Source organism: Nyctibius grandis, chromosome 2 (genome assembly GCF_013368605.1).
Source record: "Nyctibius grandis isolate bNycGra1 chromosome 2, bNycGra1.pri, whole genome shotgun sequence".
NCBI classification, from domain to species: domain Eukaryota; kingdom Metazoa; phylum Chordata; class Aves; order Nyctibiiformes; family Nyctibiidae; genus Nyctibius; species Nyctibius grandis.
Window position 1 is genome coordinate 61,165,332 of NC_090659.1, and position 23,902 is coordinate 61,189,233.

The 23,902-nt window shown below is 39.6% G+C and overlaps 1 protein-coding gene across 1 annotated transcript; it reads left to right on the top strand.

Moving 5' to 3' along the window:
• Window positions 1–10,701: 10,701 nt before the first annotated feature.
• On the top strand, window positions 10,702–20,591 carry ARGLU1 (arginine and glutamate rich 1). The gene is made up of 4 exons (XM_068395172.1): window positions 10,702–11,300; window positions 15,807–16,032; window positions 18,370–18,453; window positions 19,705–20,591. Exons 1-4 carry the CDS (start codon window positions 10,945–10,947, stop codon window positions 19,867–19,869), a joined length of 831 nt encoding a protein of 276 aa, XP_068251273.1. The 5' UTR covers window positions 10,702–10,944; the 3' UTR covers window positions 19,870–20,591.
• Window positions 20,592–23,902: the final 3,311 nt, after the last annotated feature.

Consider the following 23,902-nt stretch of genomic DNA (forward strand, 5'->3'; position numbering starts at 1 on the left):
ACTGTTTGCACTGTGATAAAGCTAAACTAGATGGTGCCATTCAGTGAGGTTACCTCTGAGAAAGTGCAGTTGGGACTGTGACTGTATCATCAGGCAGACTGGAAACATGACCAGAGCTTCCTTCTGTCTAGCTCACCACACACCTCTCCATTAAGAAGTAATAATGCCTGTTACAATTTGGCCTTAACAGGCTTTGCCAGTTTGAACTTAAAATGAAACTGTACCGGTTTTAAATAGGGTCTTGCTGCTGTACAAACATAAATATTTCATCATTAATGTATTTTTCAAGACTATATGGATCTCTTCTTGAAATTGCTGAAGTCACGATTCGGGGCTATCTTTTTTGCCATAGCAAGCTTTGCTTGTTTATTTCCTGGTAGGTAAACATCACTGTTCAAGAAAAAAACACTATACATGCCCTCCCAGTATTAATATTCCATTACTTTTTCTGCCACCGCAGAAAGTGAGCAAAGAAAGGTACTGGTCCGTGATTTGGAAACTCCCTTGCCCACCATAAACTGTGCAGCTGTAAGCACAGCTCTCCTGCAGGCTCTGTTCCTCATTTGTGAAGCAGAGATAACAGCAACTCCTCACTGGCTTCACAACAGTGTTATGGAGTTAAACACAGCAAACCCTCGGGAACACTGTGGTCATAAGAAGAGTAAAGCAGAAAAGGCACAAAGTCAGGGCATATTTATTTTGCTGGCAAACAGAACTCTCAGACCAGTAAGGCAAACACAACTCTCAGACCAGTAAGGCAAACACATCCTTGGAGTAATGACAGGGTTGCAAGTGAGATGCATTTGGCCTGTTGCTTTAAACTGGTATTGTTTCTGTTGCTAGCTTTGCAGGACACTGCAATCAAGTAATTATTGTTTCCTTGGTTGCCAACTATTTTTCTTTTATTAGTTAATACCGACCTTTGTTTATTCTTCTTCCTCCCATGGGAAATTTCAACACGCCTCCAGAAGGGATGTTGTATGACTCTCATTTATAATGGGATCACTCTCTTTCTTCCCAGGGGAGGCTTTCTCTTTGCATTTCCCCCCCCCGCCTCTGTATTTGTAGACAGGGACACCAAGTCAAATCTCTGCTGTGTTCACATTCATGTGATCTGAACAAGACGAACAGATCAGCAGTTCTCACACATTTGCCTAGGAGATGTACAGCTGAAGAGAATTCATCTCAGGCACCATTCCATTTAAACTGTTTAACATTCATTCTGGCAACACTAGCAATAGACCATATAGAAAAGTAGTATCAAAAATACATTTCTGGTTTTTTTTTTCTTTCGTTAATGCAGTGAGTGTTTTCTGGGGTTTTGCATCCTTCATTTCCTTGCTTTTTTGCTCTTCACTTCCTACTTATTTTCTCACCATCCTCATTCTTTTCTCACCAATGAATGCACTTTCCTATCTGTCCCCATTCTTATTCACTCACAGCTTATTTCTTGGTGTGGTTTTGTCCTCTTTAATTACCCCTCCACGCCCCCCTACCTGATCGTCCCCTTTCAGGTACGTAGTTTATTTTGCCTTCTTATCATGAACTACTACCCTTTGTCCTAGAAAATCCTTTTCTTTCACTAGGTCATCGTGTACTTCTGTCACTCTCATTTGTAGCCCCCAGCTCCACTACTGGCAACTCCTGCTGATGACAGATGTCTCACAATCAGCTGCAAGCCTGCTCTTGGCTGCAAGCCTGAGGGAAGCTCCAAACTTTTTTCACATTTGCTCTTTGCAGCAGCGCTTTTATACAGATGCAGCAAAGTCACCTTTTCCTGAAGTACAGCTTCTTAGAGAATTCCAGGTCCCTCTGCACCACCATGACTGAATACCTGCAGAAACTGCTTGAGAAAAAATTGCAGACAATGCTATCTGGCGGGGCGAGTAAGCATGGATGGCATTTTGCCCTGGGATTCCTGTTTTGAGCAGTTAGAGCATGTCAGTGCATTATTTCATTGCCTAATACACACAGCAGGAGCTCTGGACTTGAGTGTGCAGATGAACCTTCATCATACCAACCCTAATCCACACACATCCCCCCGCACCATCTAGTGCAATACTTTCATCTCTTCCCATGCCTTCAGTCCCATTCAACCTCAAGTTATTACCTTACCCCACTCATTTCTTCTACTTACCTCTAGCAAGCCAGAAAGAAAATATAATTGTCCAATGAGGAGCTAAATGAAAAGAGTCTAGGGTGTGCTAACTCATTAGCATACTAGCAAGAAAGTCTACAAATTCAGATTGGCTAGATACTCCAATGTTATATACATTCAGACTGGCCTGGTGCCTATCTATCAGATGCTGGCAGCCAAATATCAGTCTTCTAGCCTGAAAAAAAATGGCTTAAGGGGCTATGTATAGATCCAATACACAAACTAATTGTTTCAACTTCTGGTCTGCACTTTCTGCAGTATCTGTGTGCTTCTGAGCAAAGAAGCCAACACCAAAGGACTCACTAAATCAGATCTATGCGACGTTAGTGGCTATGTTTGCATTAGTAAGTAGCACTTTGCAATAGAAAGTCTGTGAACTAAGACAGTGCCTGCTGAAAACCAAATGCCCATGCCACATGCTTTTGGGAAGTGCCTTACTTTCCACTAGCTCTAGACTAGTCCTGCAGAGTGAAACCTCAATAGCAAATAGAGTCCTAGAACACATCACCTGATTTCACAGAAACACAGAACTGTTCAGGATGGAAGGCATCTCTGGAGGTCATCTTGTCCAACCCGCCCTGCTCAAGCAGGGCCACCTAGAGCTGGTTGCCCAGGACCATGTCCATAATATCTCCAAGGATGGAGACTCCACAACCTCTCCAGACAACCTGTACCAGTGCTGGGTCACACTCACAGTAAAAAAAGTGTTTCTTTATGTTCAAACAGAACCTACCATATTTCAGTTTTTATTTTAGACTGTCTTATCCAAAAAGAACACAGTTTACCCAGTCTGAAACCACCCCAGTGCAATCAAATTGATGTTCAAGAGATTTGCTTCAACAGCTAAAACACAACCCTTTATCTTAGCTGAAATACTACTGTAGACTCATTCACTGGTTCTTCCACTACAACCGTGTTCTGCCACCCTTATTCACAATCAGCAGTGCCTGACTTTAAAAAGTGGTGTTCAATATAGTATTTCTTGAAACATTTGAACATTGTACGGGCAGTTTTTTTCTTCTTCCTTAGCTGCTTCCCTGTCTCCAAAACCAGGACGCAAAGTAAAATACAAAGAACTCTCTAAACACAAATATAGCACCATACTATGTCTTGCAATGGTTTAAACCATAGAAGGATATGCCTCATCCATTCAAAACTTGGTAATTATGCAAATAAGAGATAAAGGAGAAAGACTGATACATTCCCTTCCACATTTACTTAATTTCCCACATTACCGAGATTATATCCCAAGAATTCATAAAGCTGCAATTAGCATCTGTGATAGAAACCTGAAAACAACTTTATCAAACTTGTATCAAACACAAAACACTATCAGTGACCAGTAACCACATATACATTGATGTCAGCTATATCTCTAAGAAAGTACATACAGGCATTAGATATTCCATGCATTTGGAAGCCTAGCCTGCTCTGACACATTGCCGTCTTAGACACAGACCCAAATGAACAAGGCCTCAAGCCCATTTTAAAATGAATGCACAGCAGGGCTGATGGCAGATCAAATACACTGTGCACAGACTCTACAGAGTGTATAGCTGTGTACAGCGTGACACTACACTATGTAAGCAGTGGGTTAGATGCTACGTGTGCTACTGGTGGCCAGTGTTCAGAGCTTTCTGATCAATCAAGACAGCCTTGTTCTAGTATTGCTGAAGTCATGGTTATAGCTCTGTGGCAGATCATCAGCTGGGACAACAAAGTCAGCCACATCACTCATGAAAATACAATTCAGTTTGACCTGCACAATTGCTATCATTGCAGTTGAAAAGTTATCAGATCATCTGCAGACAGGTACTACTAATTTAGGAATAAAGGACATGAGGAATAATTAAGAGTCAAACAACACATGGCACAACGCTTTCGATGTCTTCCAAAAAGAGTGGAGAAGAGACATTCTAACAAAAACCCCCAGAAGGATGGACTTCAAAACGTCTATTTTCTCTCTAGTATTTTGTTTCTCTTCAGATCATTAGGAAAGACCTCTAAAGTAGAGTCTCTCAGCTTTTGCTATTTTAATGAGATTTTCACAAAAACTTTAAAAAAAGTTTAAAAGCTTCTGTTAAAATTAAACTGTATAATAAAATTGCATCATGCCCAAATGCTTTATTCCTTCAACCTTTAACCTAGCTAGTCAGGGAAATGAATTAATGAATCAACTTGCAAAATGAAGCGCTACTTTTGTGAATACAGGAGGCAGAATCTGGCACTCAGAAGACTTCCTGCTAAACTGGCTTGCCCATATAGACAGCATACTTGTCTTATACTTTTTAACAAAACATTTTAGCAAAGTAATAACTGCTATTTTCTGCCAACTAAAGTGTACAAATTTTAATTTTAAAGTTTATCAGTTTGCATGGTGGCAAGAAAAAAAGAAAAAGGTTTCATTTGACCTTTTTTTTGATAAAATTTTAACAGAATAGCTGTTAACATTCAAAAATGCTTCAGGGTCAATTCCCATTAATTGTTGTAACATTGATTTAATTTTTAAGTGTAGGCAGGATGCTTTTCCCATACCTGCAACCCTATTTTATCATAAACAAGTTGCTTCTTGCCTACTTTTCAAAAAAAAAAAAAAGTAATCACTCATAGTCATTTTCATATTCATACAGAAAAAGTGGTACTGCTAAACATATTCGTGTATTTAAAGAAATTGGGGGAAAAAAAAAAACAGGAAAAATTCTGGTTACAAATAAAATATGCAAAATATTCTGGATATAAAAATTCCCAGCCTGTATTTCATCCAAATAGTTTTTCAAAATTAAACAAGAATTAGGAATTCATAAAATACACATGCTAACTAGGAGCCACCAAGCCAAGCGGAAATGCCGTACAGGAAGGTGTGGCTGTCGCCCCGTTAAAGCCAAGGTGTCTGAATCAGCACCACAAGGGTGGCATCTTCATCTGTTTAGGAGCCAAAAATTGGAGTCCTGTCCTGAGGGCAGTGCCTACAGTAGCCTTTGAAGAACTGAGCATGCCTCACCCCTTTTGAAACAGCTGCCATGGGAGGGGGCATGTTATGCAACACCTGGGCAGTTACAGCACCTGCCAAGTTTTGTGCTCTAGCTCTCAAGATTAACCCTGTTTCTTTTCTCATGATTATTTAATAGAATTCAAAACCAGTCTTTTTAAGACACCTAAATCCAAGGCAACTTGCTCCCCCCCTTCCAGAGTACCACAGTCATTAGGTTACAACAGTGTTGCCCACTGCATCTGAACATGTCTGTTTTGTATTTTGTGAAATCCACTTGGTTTCAACTGAGGAAGCAGAAGGCGACTTTGCCCCAACTCCCTTCTCACCTTCATCCACCTTAGACACTGGCCTGGTCATTAACATACTGTCATGGGAAGGAAGAGACATTGATATGAATGAGGACACACCCGAATCCAATCTTCTTGCTCGTCCAACTAGTCTAACCTCTATGCTAACCACTGGATCATGAGCAACCTGGCTTTGAATAACAGTGTCTGTTGCTACTCCGGTTTGGTTTGTTGTTGTTTTTTTTTAAAGGAATTATCCAAGTATTCACATTGGATCAGCCCCTCATGGACTTAGACAACACCTCAACTCATTTCTGATTGGCTTAAGTCCCTAGTTACATGTACCAAACACTACAACTGCTATGAAGTCTTTCAGATAAATCAGAATATGCCTACAGAGTTAAAGTAGCTCCATGATTATGCAGCTGCTGAAAAAGGTTGGCTGGGTTTTTATTACCGTCAGTCTTCAATGAACCAAGTCTTAGGTCCAGATATAAATACGTATATGTGACATTAAACTTTCATACTCCATATAATATCAATGATTTTTAAAAAATATTCACTATGACAAAAAGGCATATCACTATGGATACACAGCTTACAGATCAGTGTCTTAAGCTATGATCAAAACTTTTATTCACCACTTCTAATAGTATTCAAGTGCTTTTGTTTAGGACCTAAATGGACTACACAATGTGAACAAAGCAAGCAAATGAACGTTCCTTTTCCTTCTTCATGTAGAAAGAAGAAAGTAGTCCAAACATCAAAAAAGTGGTAAGTGGAGTTACACAAAATAAAGATCCTAAAATGTCCTCTGACATCGATAATTGATGTAATTTTCAAATTCTCACATTGATCATTATTTGGTAATTTTATTTATTTTCTAAAACTAAATCCACACGGGAATGAAAATAGATATTGTTTTAAATTAATTTTATTATCATATATCCACACACTAGTCCTGATTACTCAAGCTGTGCTTTCTCATATCCAAATTACAAAACACTTCCAACAGCATTCTGTACAGAATTGTTCATTTTCCATGAATATGATTATCATCTGAACATATGCAAAAGAGGAGTATTTTAGCTAATAACTATACTTATGTATACAATCTACCCAGCCTTTCTGTATAGGTACAATGTGAAAACCGTTTCTATTTATTTAATTTCCCTCCAGGGTTTCCTCTCCATTCTTTCAATTAAACTTTTTTTTTCTCTTTTCAAAGGGGTCCTTTGCAGCAGCAAGTTTTAACTTATTCTCTCAAGTTTTAGACAAGATACTTCCCTTTCTGCCAACCATTCCGTGCTCCTGCCATGCCTTCCTCACAGCTGTTCTGCTAGTCTCCCCAAATGCTTCATCTCCCTACCTCTGCAGCTTAGCAGCTCAGAACTCCATAGCACTGCTAAAAGAGAAACAAAGCAGCTGACAGAAAATGGGTAAGCAAAACAAACAACTTTGGCATTAGGTGTAAAAAAAAGAGTGATTAAGTAATACAACTTCTACACCTGCATAGCTTCTGTGATCTATGTGACATGAATCACAGCACTGACTCATACTTAAAAAAAAAAACAAACCAAAAACCACAACAAACCCTGTATACATAGTTTCTGACCTTGTAATAAACTCAGGGTGAAATAGCTACTTTGAAAGAACCACCACACATTTAAACCACTCTTTTTTCCCTTCTAAGAACTTAGTTCTTCTGCGCTACTCCTGCCGTCTTACTATTGTGAGCCAGACTACGCCAGATGACAGTAAATTATATACCAAACACCTTATCCTATCATGCTCTTGCTTTCTTTCTCTGCTTATCTTCCAGAGTTCTTCCATTTTAGACCTATTACAAAGATCTCACATCCAGCTGCACCACACTAACACAAACCAACATAATCCACCTTTAATCTCCCAAGATTCCTCTTGACTCAGCCAATGACAAAAGTGATGGTGTAAGTGAGAGCAAGTATGATCTGGTGATTATCAGAACACAGTATCTCCACAGGGCTACCCCCAAGCGCCTACGGGTTGAGAGATTTCATGTGATGATAGTAGCCAAGCTAAAGAAGGGTGAGGCGTTTAATTATGCCACCATTTGGCTGTCAAATAAGGTGTTTTCTAACTCTAAGGCAACTGTTTTAAGAAGCAAATGATGCATTTTAATATACTGAGATATATTAAAATGGAGAAAAATAATGCAAAAGCACGAGTGCACAGAAATGAAGTACGGCTACCAAACCATGAACAACACATGGATTTACATGTGATTAAAAAGTCAAAAATTCTAATACTATTTAATCCAGAAAAAATTACACAAGTTTAATCAAATATTGAAAATTTTGAAAGAGAACTGATATGGGAAATGACCGTCGTCTTTTTCAATTAACTGAAAACAAGAAATGATTTAATGAAGCAAGGTTCTTAAATTTAGACTTTATTAAAACTTTGTTTTGGTACTGTAATTCCATATCAATTGTAATTACAACGGGGGAAAAAAAGCCCTAAATATTAATAAGTTATTACTATTAAGCTGGGAAAAACAAGGTGATAGGATAAAAAATCCTACCAGACTTCGAAGTAAAAAAGAAACCACAGCTAGGAATGTTCTTCTACCAATTTGTCAGCTCTCAGGAATGTACTTTTTAAGACGAAAAGGAACTTTTTCCAGAAGTACCAGAATTTAGTCCTCATAAATAACAAAGTAAATGGAGTAATAACCTCTAACCTAGTATAGGTATTAAAAATCTCATGCTCTTATTAATGGAGGAATACAACAATGGATCGGGGAAAATTATTTCATTATATAATTATATAATAATTATATAATTTCTTGATTCCATGCAATCCATCATCATGAAGCGTTTTCATAAAATATTGTATATTGCATTTTATGGCTCTGATGAATCAGTATTACTACACAGGAATATAACTCTGCAGTTCAAACTTATATTTCTTCAGACAACCAAGGTGCTAAATATAGGTTCTGTTAATAGTGATTTACCAAGGACAACACTCAGATTATGGTGAATATTTTAAAAACTCCTTTATACTTATAACCGACTGTAAAACCATTAGTTATGTCCCTTTTTTTTTTTCTCCTACATTCCAGGTCAGGTTTGGTACATCCAATATGGAATGTAGTACTAATAAAATTATGATAGACCATTTAAGTGGAACCTGTTGCATGATATTAATTTAAAAGCTCCAGTACTCAATTGTAGCCAAGTTGCTGTAGAAATAATGCCAGCTGGAAACCCACCTACCTGGTCCAGAGCTAAAAGGTCTGATTGTCAACTTCCTTAGTTACCTGTTGCATGAACTTCTCCAGGGCTAGAGACAAACAAGTGTGCCCAGGGTCTGTGACTCTGGAATTCCTGCCATGCAGGTTTCACATTGTGCATTGCTCTGCTGTTACTTGCAAAGTGGTCTGTCTGAAAGATGCTCCAATTTTATTTATTTTTGGTACTAATTAAAGTAAGTCTCAATTTCAAAAGAAAGTCCTCCAAGAAAAGTAAGACAAGTCAGTCAGACAAAAGAATTAGATGAAAAGACCTTTAGATGAGATTGGATTTTGTCCAGTGACTAAAGGAATGTTTTGCAAAATGTACTTAAACTTACTAAAAAAGTATACCTATTTTTAAAAAAAGCACAAATTGTGAAAGATATCAAGGAGCTAATTTCCACTGAAAGTAAAGAGCATGCTTAACTATCTACAGCTTGCACCTGAAATCGAGTAACATCAGTTGCAAGTTTTGTTACGGCAGAAAAGACTAATGGTTATACGGCAGAACTGGGATAAACACCTGATACGGACATGCCTACTGAACCACTAGTTCATACTCTCCACCTGACCCAAAGCTGCTTCCTTTGCCTACACACATTTTTCTGGGGAGACCTCATAGCAGCCTTCCAGTACCTGAAGGGGACCTACAGGAAAGATGGAGAGGGACTTTTTACAGGGGCATGTAGTGATAGCATGAGGGGGAATGGTTTTAAACTGAAAGAGGCTTGATTTAGATTAGATATTAGGAAGAAATTCTTTACCGTGAGGGTAGTGAGACACTGGACCAGGTTGCCCAGAGAAGCTGTGGATGCCCCCTCCCTGGCAGTGTTTAAGGCCAGGTTGGATGGGGCTTTGAGCAACCTGGTCTAGTGGAAAGGTGTCCCTGCCTGTGGCAGGGGGGTTGGCACTAGATGATCTTTAAGGTCCCTTGCAACCCAAACCATTCTATGATTCTACCTGTTGTTAACAAAGTACAATAACATGTATGGGTAAAGTCACCCTAAATACAGTCAAATCAGCCATTCACTGCACCACGTTAGAGATTAGCTACAACAAAATAGATCCCAGCGACTATGTGGTTCAACAGAGGACTCAGAAAAACTAATTTTCAGTTTATTTGGGGCTTGGTTTTTCATGACTTCCTTGATTCCCTCTGTCCTCTATGTCAAAACAAAAACCAACCAATCAACCCCCCCCCCCCCCCCAACAAAAATCAAAGCTTGAAAAATTGCAATTAAAGTAATTCCTCGTCTGTGGAGCACCGTGGCGGGGTTGCCCACGCAGCAAACGGGGTTGCTCACGCAGCAGCCTGCGTGGGCGAACGCGGGGTTGCCCACGCAGGCCGCAGCCGCGCGGACAGGGCACCGCAGGGAAACCTGCCGAGGGGAACCCGCCAGACCGAGCGTTCCCGCGGGCAGCCCTTGCGCTGCAAACGCGGGGACACCGGGGGAACACCCACAGGCGGCCCTGCACCCACCGGCCCGGCTCTTGGCCGCTTCCCTAGGCGGCCTCCCGGGCTGGATGGACCTCCAAATGCCTACAGCCCCCCTCACCTTTCCCTCCTCAGCCCACCACCCTGCGGCTCTTTAAGACCCTGCCCGCACCGCGGCCGGGCCGAAGCACGACAGGCCCCACTACACTAATGGCAAATGAGCCTACGGCGCGGCAAGCGCAGTGCCACTGCTGGGGACACCGGCGAGCGACGCAGCTCCCCGACCACCGGCTGACCCCCGAGAGCCTAACCCCGACCTAGCCCCTGCCCCAACCAACCACCCCGAAACGCCGGCGGCTACGGCTGCTGCGCGCCGGGCGTACCCTGTGCGCATGCGCGAAGTAGAAGCGCTGCCTGACGGGGTTTCCTCCTGGAGCGACGCTTGCCATTGGCTGTCGAACATAACCGAGTGCTTTCGTGCTCCTCCGGCCCGACGCCGAATGCGCGGGGAGGGGTGCAAACGGCTCGAGCGCGGCGTAGTGCATTGTGGGGCGGAAGAGGAGAGTCACCGCTCTGCTAGGGCCGCCATCTTGCCTGCGTCCGGACTTGTTCCCGCTTTCGCGGCCTGCTCCTTCTCTTCACAGCGTAAAGCGGTGGAAAGGGAGCGGACGAGGAGCCCGCCCGGGCGGTGCTGATGCGTGCAGAGCCTCCTCGCACCTCTCTCGGGCGCTGTTAGCGAAGGGGGCGGGGGTGGTCGGGCGGTCGCCGGCGCGGCCTCTCCTTTCCTGTGCCGGGATGGGTCGGTCCCGCAGCCGGAGCTCGTCCCGCTCCAAGCACACCAAGAGCTCCAAGCACACCAAGAAGAACCGGAGCCGATCGCGGTCCCGCTCCCGGGAGAAGGAGCGGGCGCGGAAGCGCTCCAAGTCCCGGGAGAGCAAGCGGAACCGGCGCCGGGAGTCCCGCTCTCGCTCCCGCTCCAACACAGCCCCCTCCTCCCGCCGCGACCGGGAGCGGGAGCGCGATCGCGCCTCCTCCCCACCCGACCGCATCGACATCTTCGGGCGCACGGTGAGCAAGCGCAGCAGCCTGGACGAGAAGCAGAAGCGGGAGGAGGAGGAGAAAAAAGCGGAGTTCGAGCGGCAGCGGAAAATGTGAGCCCCGGGCCTGGGCTGGGGGCTTCGCGGAGCTGGGGGGGGGGAAGGGGGAGGAACGGAGGTGCTCTGTGCCCCGGTGCCTTTATCTCGGCGGCTTCCTTCTCCAGATAGGGCCACTGCGACTGGGATGAAAGCGTTTAGGCCCTCGCTGAGGCCTAATTCCTGCCCGTTTTCCCGCCATCCGTCCCCTTCCTAGAGCCCGGCTGCTTCAGGTGCGTGGGGAGCCGCCCACTCGGGGTGCCGGCGTCCCGCACGCTGCCGGTCTGCCCCTGCTCTCCTGCGCCGCTCTGGAACGCCTTCCTGCGGTGGAGGCCTCCGCGCCCCGCAGGCTTTGTGCCGCGGATGTGCCGCACGGCCTGCCCCTCCGCGCCCTTGCGTGTGGAGCTGCTTGCGCGGCGGGCGGAGGCATCAGGAGTTGTTCGACTTGGGGTTTTAAGACATACTGTGCAACGATTATGTTAGCTGTGAGGGTTGGGGTTTTTTTCTTGCCAAATGGGACAGTGAGATCCCGTGACTTGTTTCATTTGAAACCTTTTTCAGTTTTCGTCGTGGGGATGTGGTTATTTATAAAGTCTACAGAGACAGATAAAATCTGCTTTAATGAACGCTGGATGTGCATTAAGATGCTTTAGCAATATTGTTAAGTTATGAAAGAGACGTTTATGCAGCAGAGATAACAACGGTTTAACAGTTGTGATAAAGTGATTCTTGTTCTTTGAATGTTACCCTTGCTCATTGGAGCCCTGAATCCAGAAATAGCGCTTGTTTTTACCTGTGAAGCCAAGTAGTTCTCTTAATTCTGACGTGGAGCTTTCAGTTTTATTTCAGCGATATTGTTCTAATTAAGTATTAATTTTATTTCAGAAAGCTTGATCATCCTGAGTTGTCACTTTCATTTTTGCTTCTCTATAATGTCCTTTGCTGACTTCAGAATTTGGCAGCGATGTCATCAAAAACTTGCACAGTAACACAGACACATGTGAAAATGTTGAAGGCTGTTTGAGTTGTTGACCCTGATTTTGTGGTTTCTAGTTTTATTTATTTATTAATAAAAATATTCCATGCATATCGGGCATAAAGGACTGGAGTGTGCTTTGCAATTTGAGAACACAGTGAATAGTTTGTCTTAGTACTCTGGAGCTATTTTAGTTCGTATGTATTCTTTTAAATATTATGTAAATGGATTTAAAGATCGAAGAGAGAGAATATTACGCAAAAAATAAATATTATCTAACTTCAAATATTAAACAGTGTTAGTCTTAGTGGAGAAGTTTATCGTTAGTCTGTGTCTAGGCTTTAGAAGTTGAAAGAGAATCTGTTAGAGTGCCTGTGGAAAATGAAGTGGTTATAATCTTTAAATAATTTCTCTAAAATATTTGATCACTTTTTTTTTGCTGTGGAGTGCTCAAATTGAGTTCATTCAGTGATATTGGATGTAGCAACATATATTTCAACTCTGTTTTCTGTAGTAAGTTTTCTATACTCATATATATACACTCATGAAGTCTGTATACAGGGAATATGACATTTGAGTGATACTGGCAACAGAATAGTAAACTTCGGAGGGAGAAAGAATACTGGAAAAGATTTAGTATAGAATTTTGATGCTTCTAGAATACACTTTAAATTTCAAAAAGAAAAAAAGCTGTAAAAATAGAATGGAAAACTACGGTATTTGAGTAAGTCATCTGTAAATTGTGTTATATGTTATATATGTTACTATATACTTAGTGTAGGAACGAAAGTCTTGCTGACTGAATTAACTAGTAGACAGTTCATATTTGAAAGTGACTTTCTTCTCATGTCTGTTCAAATCTTAATACATAGCCTAACTTCTACTTTTTCCTTTTCCTATGATGCTAGTTTTCCACAAAAGCTTTGCAAATATGACATTTTTTTTCCCTCAGAAATCTGCTGAAATGTAAGCAGTTTCTTTTCTGCAGATTTTCTAATATTAGTCTTTAAGAAGTAAATGGAGTATACTAAAAATTTTTTGCATTAATGACTTACCTGTTTTTCTGGAGTCATGGCTCAGTAGGTCAGGATGATAAGCTTACACTTGTATACAAAATACTGTATGTTCATGCGATTTGAAAAAAAACCCCTAGGAATAGTTGGTATAAACTACAGAACAAATCACTGAGATGTATATCTGTGTTTATAATTTAATTTTCTTGATGAACTCAAAGCCGTCGTTTGGAAGTATATTATCTTTATCCATAGGCACAAGGTGGTCTTATAAATTAACTTTGAGAATGAATTTTTACTTTATTCTATTTCACTTCTTTCTGTTTCTAGTGTTTCAAGAGATGTGGTTGCTTACACTGAACAGTTACTATATATTTGTAATATTGTCATTGACTATGAATGTGAAAAGATATGTTTGCTTGGTTTAATTAAATTTGAATGGAATTTGTTGGGGTGAGAAGAATGAAACGTGCAGGCACAGTGCTTAATTTCAGTACATCATCAATTGCTGAGGATATTTGAAAACTTATTTTAGACGTGTCAGGAGGTTTTTTGTAACTATATACTATCTTATTCAATTAGCTAGCTTTTATTCTTGATTTCCCTGATGTTAAACGTAAAGCTAAAATAGTTGAATAAAACACGTGAATATGAGCTATCTGAAAAATTACTTATGTAGAACAGCCTCTTATGTATGCTAAACTGTATCAGTACAGGATGGTGAGGGTACTCGCTGCTAAATAAATACTCCTAAGAGGGAAGTAAAACCTTTAAAAATAAAAGGGTATTTAGTACATAAAGGGTGTTTAAAAATTTGTCTTTTAAACTTTTGACACCTCCCCTGCCTTTCATACAAAAAGGATTGTAGGTGCTAGTGGCTTGGTAGAGACACACGAACAGAATGGAGTGGATGCGTTTTTCTGGATGGTGATGGTCTTGGTTTTTTGTTTTTCTGAAAAAAAAATTACCTCAAGATATTTTGTGTTGCTTTAGGAAAAGTGAATGCTGGCCTAACATGCCACTGGATAACTTTGCTATCTCTTGAGGAATGTAAGAATAAAATCTGTCTTGTGGGGATGAATGTTTAAGTTCGAGGTTCCAGAACTTTTTACTGAAGGAGACAGACCATCCATTTGTTTCAGCACACTTTTGAAAAGAAGATACATGAACAGGGGGAATTAGGGAGCCTTTAACCTCGGTATTTCATGTGTTTATCTAGATTGGTAATCAGTACTTTATTGTCTCCTATTGCATGTTTGCAAATTGTACAGTGGGAAATCTAAAAGTTAGTAAACCCTGTAACAGGTTTTTCTCTTTTTTTTAAAAAAAAGTTGTTTTTATGTCTCTCAATATAAATAAAATTTATCTTTCAAGATAAATAAGAAAATGGAAACATTATGAAAATGACAGGATATTAGGATATTGCAACAGTAGTTGTTATTCTAAATCATGGATTTCTGGTGCTGACAGGCCAGAAGACAAGTTTATAAGATTGTTCCGTACTTCACAGAATACTTAAAATGAAAGTTCAATTTCAAGGTTAAAAAGAACAACCTTCTCCACAAAGCCCATAATAATTCTAAATAAATAATACTATATGGAACATAGCTATACAGTATTCACTTTTGTTGGTCTTTGGATATCTAATTGTGATATTGTACTAGTGATTACTACCTGGAAGATTTTTTTTTTTCTCCATTTGGTAGTAAACCTGCAAATTGACCTAATCTTTTTGTATCCTTTTTAAGGAAAACTTAAAACGGTGATCAGGCTAAGTGATAATGCTGCTGCTAAACAAAAATAAACACAAGAAGACATTTGAAAATACTTCCAAAATTCAGAACATGGAAAACTGTAAAGGTTGTGAGGATTTATTTAGCGCTTGGTGTTGGTATATTTTATTTTAGATAATTATGGTAGGAACAGAGTGCTGCAATAAAGAGGTTAAGGAGAGCTGAGGTATTTGATATTTGATAAGGTAAATGGTGGGATAACTAGATTACAGATAGAATACCTGGAATTCTTGTTACAATATTCAAACTACAAATTTTATTGCTTGTGTCTTCTATTAGAGATTAGTTTGGTGTTCTGAGGTGGTGGCTTTAAGACAAGGTTTTCTGAGATGATATTGCTACGTGTGGCTTAAAGTTGAGACTATTTAAATTCCTGAAGGGTAAAGGATGGCCAGAATTGGAGAGCATCTTTTTTTTTTCCTTTTTTTCCCCCTAAAAATTGTCAAGTAGTAGTATAATAAGCTGTCTTCTTAAGCTTAGTGTGTTGAGATATGGAGAGATGCTAGATATGGTATGGTCTGAATGGGTTTCCTGTGATAGGAACACTGATTGCCTGAATATTCACTTTCCTTAAATGTAGGGCAAAACATTCTTTAAATACATGACCTGCATGTGTATAAGATATAAAACTGTTTAAAAGTGATACAGTAGTGTGGCTGATGCTGTGTATTTGAAAGAGTTTGTTTTAGTGCAACCATTCTTTATTGATTAAAAAGGTAATCCTCATGTTTGCATTTTGTAGTCGTCAACAAGAAATCGAAGAGAAACTCATAGAGGAAGAAACTGCTCGAAGAGTGGAAGAGCTTGTGGCTAAACGTGTAGAAGAAGAGTTGGAGAAAAGGAAGGATGAGATTGAGCGAGAGGTTCTCCGCAGGGTGGAGGAGGCTAAGCGCATCATGGAAAAACAGTTGCTCGAAGAACTCGAGCGACAGCGACAAGCTGAACTTGCAGCACAAAAAGCCAGAGAGGTAACGCTCGGTCGTTTGGAAAGTAGAGACAGTCCATGGCAAAACTTTCAGTGTCGGTTTGTGCCTCCTGTTCGGTTCACAAAGAGATGGAATACAGCAAATCTAATTCCCTTCTCGTATAAACTTGCATTGCTGCGAAACTTAATTTCTAGCCTATTCAGAGGAGCTCACTGATACTTAAACAGTTATTCTCCTAAAACTGAACAAGGATACTTGATTTTTAATGGAACTGACCTACACATTTCAGAATTGTTTGAAACTTTTGCCATGGCTGCAGGATTTATCAGCGGTCCTTTCATTTTTGGGGAAGGGTATTGAAAATCTGTAATTATGTATCCTTCATTTGTTTCATTTTTGTTACTTAGACTGTAAGAGGCTTTTGCCTTCAGCCAGGCAAAAAGCAGGGTCCAGCAGTGAGCTGCAGTACCTGTCTTTAACAAATAGGTTTCTTACTCTTCATTTAAAATGAACGTTTTCGTTGAGCATACATTGGACTAATTCTGGGACTTCGAGCATAAGCCCATCCACGTCTTCACGAAGGATCTGTGTCCAAATCATTATATCCATTTTTAATAACTACTAACAACTCCTTTTTTTCCCTAGAAGTTATAAAAGAGCAGGTTGCCCTTGTCTGAAGTCAAGCTGAACATGTGACTTGGGTTTTTTTTTTTTTCTTTTAATCAGCAGCTGGAGCAGAAGCTGAAAATGTCTTTCTGTGAGACAGTAATTTGCTACTAAAGGCTTTGATGCCTGCCTGCACCAATCATTCCAGGATCTAGAAATTTCAAGACAGACTTTAAAATGTAAAGGAAATTTGTGCTAAATAGTCATAAGTCTCAAATGCCTTTTTCACGCTGTACCTCCTACACAGTTTATTTTAAATTAATATTTTGATTGGCTTACAAAAGGAAAGACAGTAGCAATGAAGCTTTCCCCTTCATACTAAATGTGACTTGTCTGTCGCCCATCTTTAAATTCAAAGCAAAAAACACAGAACACTGAGTTACAACAAGTATTAAGAATATTAAATTATACTTGTTTTGCAAATTCAGACATTGCTATGAAATAATTTAAGTTGAATTTAGAAGTCTATAGTCAGCAAATGCTTTGTGTATAGAAGTTTTCATTTGATCAGAGGGATGACCTTTTTTTTTTTTTTTTTTTTTAAGTATTTTTGCTATTGTCAATGTGATGTGGAGAAGTCCCATCAGTTCTTTATAACACAGAGTAAACTTCCATGCCTGGAGTGAAGTGTGCTAGCTAGTAGCTGGTTACTAGTCATAGTAAGAAGTTTTCTCTTCATATGCTTGCTTTGTTCGTATTAACTTTTTTTTCTTACACAGACACAAACCTCTGGCTAACTTTAAATCTTCCAAATATTAACTAATTCGGATATATATTACGTGAACTGAAACACCTCAAAAACTTCCATGCAGTCTTCATATTTATGAGTTGCATAACAGAGTTCCATAAAATTCACCAAGAAAACAACAATTACAAGGCTTTATTTCCTGATCTTGCCTTCCCTGGACTCCTGAATTTCAAGTTCAGACTGCAAATGACAGTTTCAGCTGTCTTAAAATTGTCAAAATATTGAATGTTAAGTCCACTCTCCCCATGAAAGAAGCCCATAGCTCCATGAAGTATGGATTACCATTTGTATTTTTCACTAACAGTAAATGTATTTTTCTTATTAATTGTTTGCCTTAGGAATGATTTACATATTTTTGTTCCTTCTTATCATAAACATCTGCATTCCTCAGCTCAGCCTTCCTTGTATGTTGTTTCTTTATAAATGGTTGAGCTGCTGATGCAGGTATTGCCAAGCTAACAGTACAAATCATTTTAAAGAGGAAGCTGGCGCGTATGGCAGCCGAGGAGCACACTCTGCAGGACACTGGACAAGACAGTAAATATTCAACTTTTAATGCTGATTAAAGGAGTATAGGTAAAGAATACGTAGGTATACTTAATTGGTGAGACAAACTATTCACTTTATTTATATTTTCTATATTACTTTTTAATTTGGTAAATACTATCCAGTTTTTGTAGTTGTCCTTGTTGATTTGTGTGATATTAAAATTCTAGTAATAAATTGTCAGGATGCTATGATTAGGGAGGGTTTAGTTGGTTGCTGTTTGGATTGGGCGGGATGATTTAAATTGAGTACTAGAAAACCAGTTTTAGTGGCTGCACAATTTACTGTTGTGAGACAAAATAGGTGGCTGTAAAGCTGCCACTTTAAGTCAGTTCACAAAAGAATTCTGAGAAAGATTAGTGAACATGCAGAAATGAATATTTTACTTTACTAACATCATGCCCTGTCCTCCCCTTTAGGAAGAAGAGCGTGCAAAGCGTGAGGAACTAGAACGAATACTAGAAGAGAATAACCGAAAAATTGCAGAAGCACAAGCTAAACTGGTATGTGAAGATGTAGTTAACCCTTGTGTAGGGGGATACAGGTCCCTCTGCCTGATTTACCACACAATTAAACAAATCGACCCTTTCTAGAGTTCAACTTGTCTGTTGCAGATTATGTCAGTAGCGTTGCTTTCCTTCCCTTGAGTGTAAAGACCAGATGTGTAGCAGTAACACTAGTCTGAAAAAAATAGTTCAAGTGCAGTTAATTTAGAGGAAGATAGCTGCATTCAGAATTTAAAAAGTATATTTTTAACTATATCTCACAGGGAGGGCTGAAGTAAATTTGCAAACACGTTCACAGAACAGACGTGACTAATTCTGTTTTGTTGAGCGGGGCAAGTACAAGCTGGATTGGAGGCTAGTATAATGGTGATACATACAGTTGCTGAAAGGGACTTTCAGCACAAGCTTAAGATATCTGAGTTATGAAAGTCTAGCTGATGTTGGTCTCCAACCCTATTTAAGCAGGTGCCTGCCTCATGAGGACATTCAATATGATTTAGCTGATTCTAATCAATTAATAATAAGCCAAACTAAGCTGCTTCTAAATGCTGATTGAACTCCATTGGTTTCAGTTACCCAGGTAATTACACCTTTTTCAGGTAAAGATGATGCTGCTTAGAACTGTTGGCTTGAACTACGTCTGCTTTAGATCTCTTTCTGGTTTACCCTTTTCTCAACCTCATATGGTGGAAACAGGACAAACAGAAAGTGTAAAGTATTAACTGATGTAATGAACAAAATAAGCACCTTTGGAAGACCACTGGAAGAGCTGTAAGAACCATAAGTCAGTGTAACGATTGACTTGTCACAAATCAACTAAAGATGGTTTTGAATTAGGAGGGGTTTTTAATGGGTTTTGGAGCAGGGAGACGCTGTTTGAAGGTTGGTTACTTAATTATATTGTGCCTTCATCTGACACATGACAAGTGTCATGGAAATTTCTCTGTATATACACTGAGTTCTTAAAATGTAATGTGTTGTTCGCAAAGCAATGCTGAAAAACATCGCATGTAAGCACTCAAGATTTCAATACATTAGCTGTAGAAAGTTTTCAGTGTTTCTTCTAAATTCAATTCAAATAACCATTTTATAAATAGTTTCACTGAAACCAACTATGGCATCTAGCTCAGGTAGAACTGCTTACATACCTATGCAAGATTGGACCTGTTTGGAAGTTAATACAGACTTGTAAGTTGCTTTCATGACTACAAAATATGCTGGCCTAAATTCTACTATTTTCATATATAGGCTGAAGAACAATTGAGAATTGTTGAAGAACAAAGAAAGATTCATGAGGAGAGGATGAAACTAGAACAAGAGAGACAACGTCAGCAAAAGGAAGAGCAAAAAATTATCCTGGGCAAAGGAAAGTCTAGGCCAAAACTGTCCTTCTCACTAAAAAGCCAGGATTAAATTGCAACTCTGAACTCTTTAAAAAAAGAAACAAACAAAAAAAAAAACACAACAAAAAAGGAAAACAAAAAACCACCAACTTTGTATGGTAGCTTCATGTTGAAGTGTTCTTTTTTTTTTTTTCCCCCTCTCAATTTTTTTTTTTTTGGGTCTTTTTTGAAAGTCTGGAAAGTTAGCTTGTTATAATAGGGGCTGTGCTCTGCAACTCGTAATTTTTTTTTAAACTTCCATTAAGTTAAACCCTTATCAGATCATTGTTGCCTTTTAGAGGGTAATCTGTTCTCAACAATTTTAGTTCTGTATTAGTGGTCTGAAGCAGATCAGGTCACTTTATGAATTGTGGATGATCTGATAAGGTTTTACTGACCTACTCATCAGAGTTTGACTCTGATAATTGACAGAACTTTGTACTGGGTATTGCTGACTTTTAATTTATTTTTTTTTTTTAAAAAAAGTCAGTAAATACATGAGTAAATTGCCATAGTATTACTGGACCTCTGTGGTTTATTGTTAAATCAGTGTCCTATGATACTGTCCCATTGTTGCGCTTGATGTTCCTGATACAGGTAAGGAAATAGTTTGTCATTTCTGCTATGAATACATAGAGAGAGTTCAGTATTGTCTCTGTTAGATTTGTTTTTATTACATTGACAGCATTCAACCAGCGTTCCCCATTGTGTAAATAAACCAATTTGCTGAATAAAGTGAAAGTCTTAAATTCATATGTTTAAGTAAATTTTTTTAGTACACTTCTATAAACAGCTATAAGTGACAACTGACATTATTAAATTCAAGACTATAGTGGTATTTTTTTTTAAATTTTGCTTTAAACTATTATTGTGGCTTCTCCTACTTATGATGCAAAATTACACACAGTAAAAAATCCCTGCAGTTGTGAATGTTTTTGATGGCTGCTGCTGTTTTCATGAATGTAGGTTTTTATTCTGACAGAGACTTATTTCAGCTGTAGTATCACGTTTAAACAGCTGTTTGGCTTACTGCACCCAGACCAATACTTCGATATCTAATCCCCTTCACTTTACCTCATAATATAGTGTATTGTATAAGTTAAGGTCATTACCATATAATGAATCTGATGGATCCTAAAGGATTTAAAAACGGAAGTTTTTTTCCCAAAGGACTGGACTGGCTAGCATACTTGAAGTGAAAAACAGAAAGTGAGATTCTGTCTAAATACACTGTTTTAGCCAGAAAAGCAACTGTTATTCCTATACAGATCTTGAATGTTACCCATTTATATATACAGGTTTTATTTTGAAAAATGAAACTACAGATTGAAAACTATATATAAAAGTCCCCTTTTTGTATATAATTCTCCTACCAAAACCTGGATTACTATAGCTTGTCCAGTTCTAAAACTTTCCTTTTCCTATTGGTATGCAACATCTATAGCAAGCAGAAAATTAAAGTTACCAGTAGTTGCCTAAGCATTTGAATGTCACTGGACAGAGCTGGAAATAATTCCTGACACTCCCAAAGGGTCTGTTTCTGTAGATTTGGCAAATTAAATGTGGGAGCAAGTTGAGTGTGCCACCGAAAACACTTTGCTTTGTATGAAACATGGGCTTGGGGGGGCAGACTGTTGTATATCACTTTGTCCAGTGTGTCAAGAAAAATGTGAAGACAGTAAAATACCTACACTATTACTGTAATTAAATTTGTCTATATATTGTATTACAAAAGAAGGTTGAAGGTTGCTTAATGCATAAAAACAAAAGCTGAAGCCAAATAATTGATGTACATGACCTGTTGGCAGGAGCAGGCTGTATTTAAAGCTCAACCGATACCTGTATTTCTAAAACAGAAAACATCCCCTGTTCCCTTATGAGAAACAAGCTATTAAAAGTCAATACTCAAAACTATGCATTTTTGTTTCCTCTCCTCTTCTAAAAGCAAGAAGCTAAGTTCTCATGCGTGCAGCTGTGGTATCAAGCATTTTGTTCTACGTCCCTAATTTGCTGCTAAATAGTAGCATTTGTTCTTTACACTTAAGGTTGCGTAGGCTTAGACTTTGAGAGGTTGTTTTCAGTCATGACTTTAGGACTACTGTGTGCACAAACTGTCCTGTCACAATTAGATCGCCCCTTCTGCCACTCCACTCTTCCCTACCTGTGTTTCCTTCCCCTTGCCCTCAAAAAAGGAAAAGCAGCTACCTGTTTCTTTTTTTTTCTTGGAGCAAAAGTCTGTTGGCAGACACTACTGTCTCTTTACTGTCCTAAAGCATTCTGTATTTCTTAAATAGCTTTTTGTAGACCCAGTGTGGGTGGACATCACATTTGCATTATTCTGGTGTTTTCTTTCTTTTTAAAACGACTAGAACTTCAGGGATACTGTTGATTTCTAGGAAAAGAGAGGTGCACACAGTTTGGGAGGGGGGTAAAGTGACATTTGATGATAGGAATTTGATATGTTCTTATATTCCCTTAAAACTTGATACTTATCTAATGCGAAGTAGGTTAAAACATAGATGTTTATGTAGTGATGAAACTGAGTATGAGCTGTGTGTGTGAGTCTACATGAGGATGTTAACCTACCTAGAGAAATGGCTGTTAGAAATTGTGTTGGGCGTTTAATTTTTATTTCATTACAGTTTGAAGTTTCAACTCCAAATGATGGTTAGAGAATTTTTGGTTTGTTCTGTGTTTTTTTGTGTGGTGGGGTTTTTTCCCCCCCTCCCCCCACCCCGGGATGCATTTTTTGTTGCCGCCTGCCTTGAGCAGTATTCATTTCCCTTATACGATGACAGAAGAGATCTTAAGTTTTCCTAACCCCTGTTCAGAAATGTCCTGGAGAACTATTTTACTACCAAACAATGCATCTATCTGGCAGAGTCAGGAGACAGCGGAAGGCCTTACAGCAGTATCCTAGCAGTGTGCTGTTACTTTGGAGATTTGTTAAACTGCCCTTTGAACTTCCTGTGTTCATTATCATCATTTTTCCAAGCACAAGTGGAAAGCTGACCGCTGGGCGATGTATTGGAGAGCTGGTGTCCTTGAAGCTTAGCAAACCAGAGACAGGTTGGCGAGATGTCTAAGCTGCTGAGCAACTGCATACCTACGTATAGACAGATATATCAGTATGATCTTACTAAAGTATCAATACTTCATCTGCTCCTATCTTGTCTTGAAAAGGAAGGATCTATCTTCATTGTCTCTCCTTTTCTCTTAAGCTTTGTGCCACCTCATATGCTTCACCCTGTCTATTGCCCTTGCTGCCTTGAAGATCACAAACCCCTCTTTCTGATGCTATTAACGTGCCCTCTTACAGTTGTTTTGAGTTTCTGTGCCATTTTTTGCATATACACCAAATATGAAGGTGTTGGTTGTGATTCACTTTTAGCTGCATGAAGTGTCTCATAAAGCGTTTTCAGAGTATTTGGGGATGTGTTGTCCCTTTGGCAAACAGGAGGGAAATGATTAGCTCTTTTATTGCAGGGCCTCAACTCAATGCAAGTTCAGGTAAAATTCAAGTTGATAAACATTTTTTAGTTTGTGTTGCAGAGGTAATTTATTTCAGAAGAGAACTGTGGAGCTGCCTGTGTGCCTAAGGCTCATTCCAAGGCAGGAGGATATGGTCGAACTGCCAGGGCTGGTACAGTTTCGGACCAACAGGCCAGTCCAGCTGGAGCCTGAACCGTGACTTTCACACACCTTGGTTCTGGTTTTGTGCTAGTGCCACCAAATGCCTGCATTTCAGGGTATCCCCCTCTTCCCATCCCACTGTTTTGTTAGCGAACTGAAGAGTGCTGAGCCTCTGTTGACATTTCCATACTGAACAACCGAACGCTTCTGATCATCTTTCCTGGACTGACAGGTAGAGCTAAGGGTGACACTGGCTCAGCGGTCAGCTCTGCACAAGGGGACATAAACCCTTGTAAAAAGCCGGTCATGTAGCAGAGATTTGATCCTGGGTCTTGTTTCCCACCCCACATATCTCATCGCAGACCACAGATTAATGTAAGAATTTTTGTTTTCACAGAGTGATACTGAGTATTGGTATAAAAATAAGTCAA

What these genes read in the sequence shown, in the direction of transcription:
- ARGLU1 (XM_068395172.1), top strand. Translation starts at nt 10,945, where the DNA reads ATGGGTCGGTCCCGCAGCCGGAGCTCGTCCCGCTCCAAGCACACCAAG. An exon ending in TTCGAGCGGCAGCGGAAAAT is followed by an intron (nt 11,301 to 15,806) that starts GTGAGCCCCGGG and finishes TGCATTTTGTAG; the next exon opens with TCGTCAACAAGAAATCGAAG. An exon ending in CAGCACAAAAAGCCAGAGAG is followed by an intron (nt 16,033 to 18,369) that starts GTAACGCTCGGT and finishes CCTCCCCTTTAG; the next exon opens with GAAGAAGAGCGTGCAAAGCG.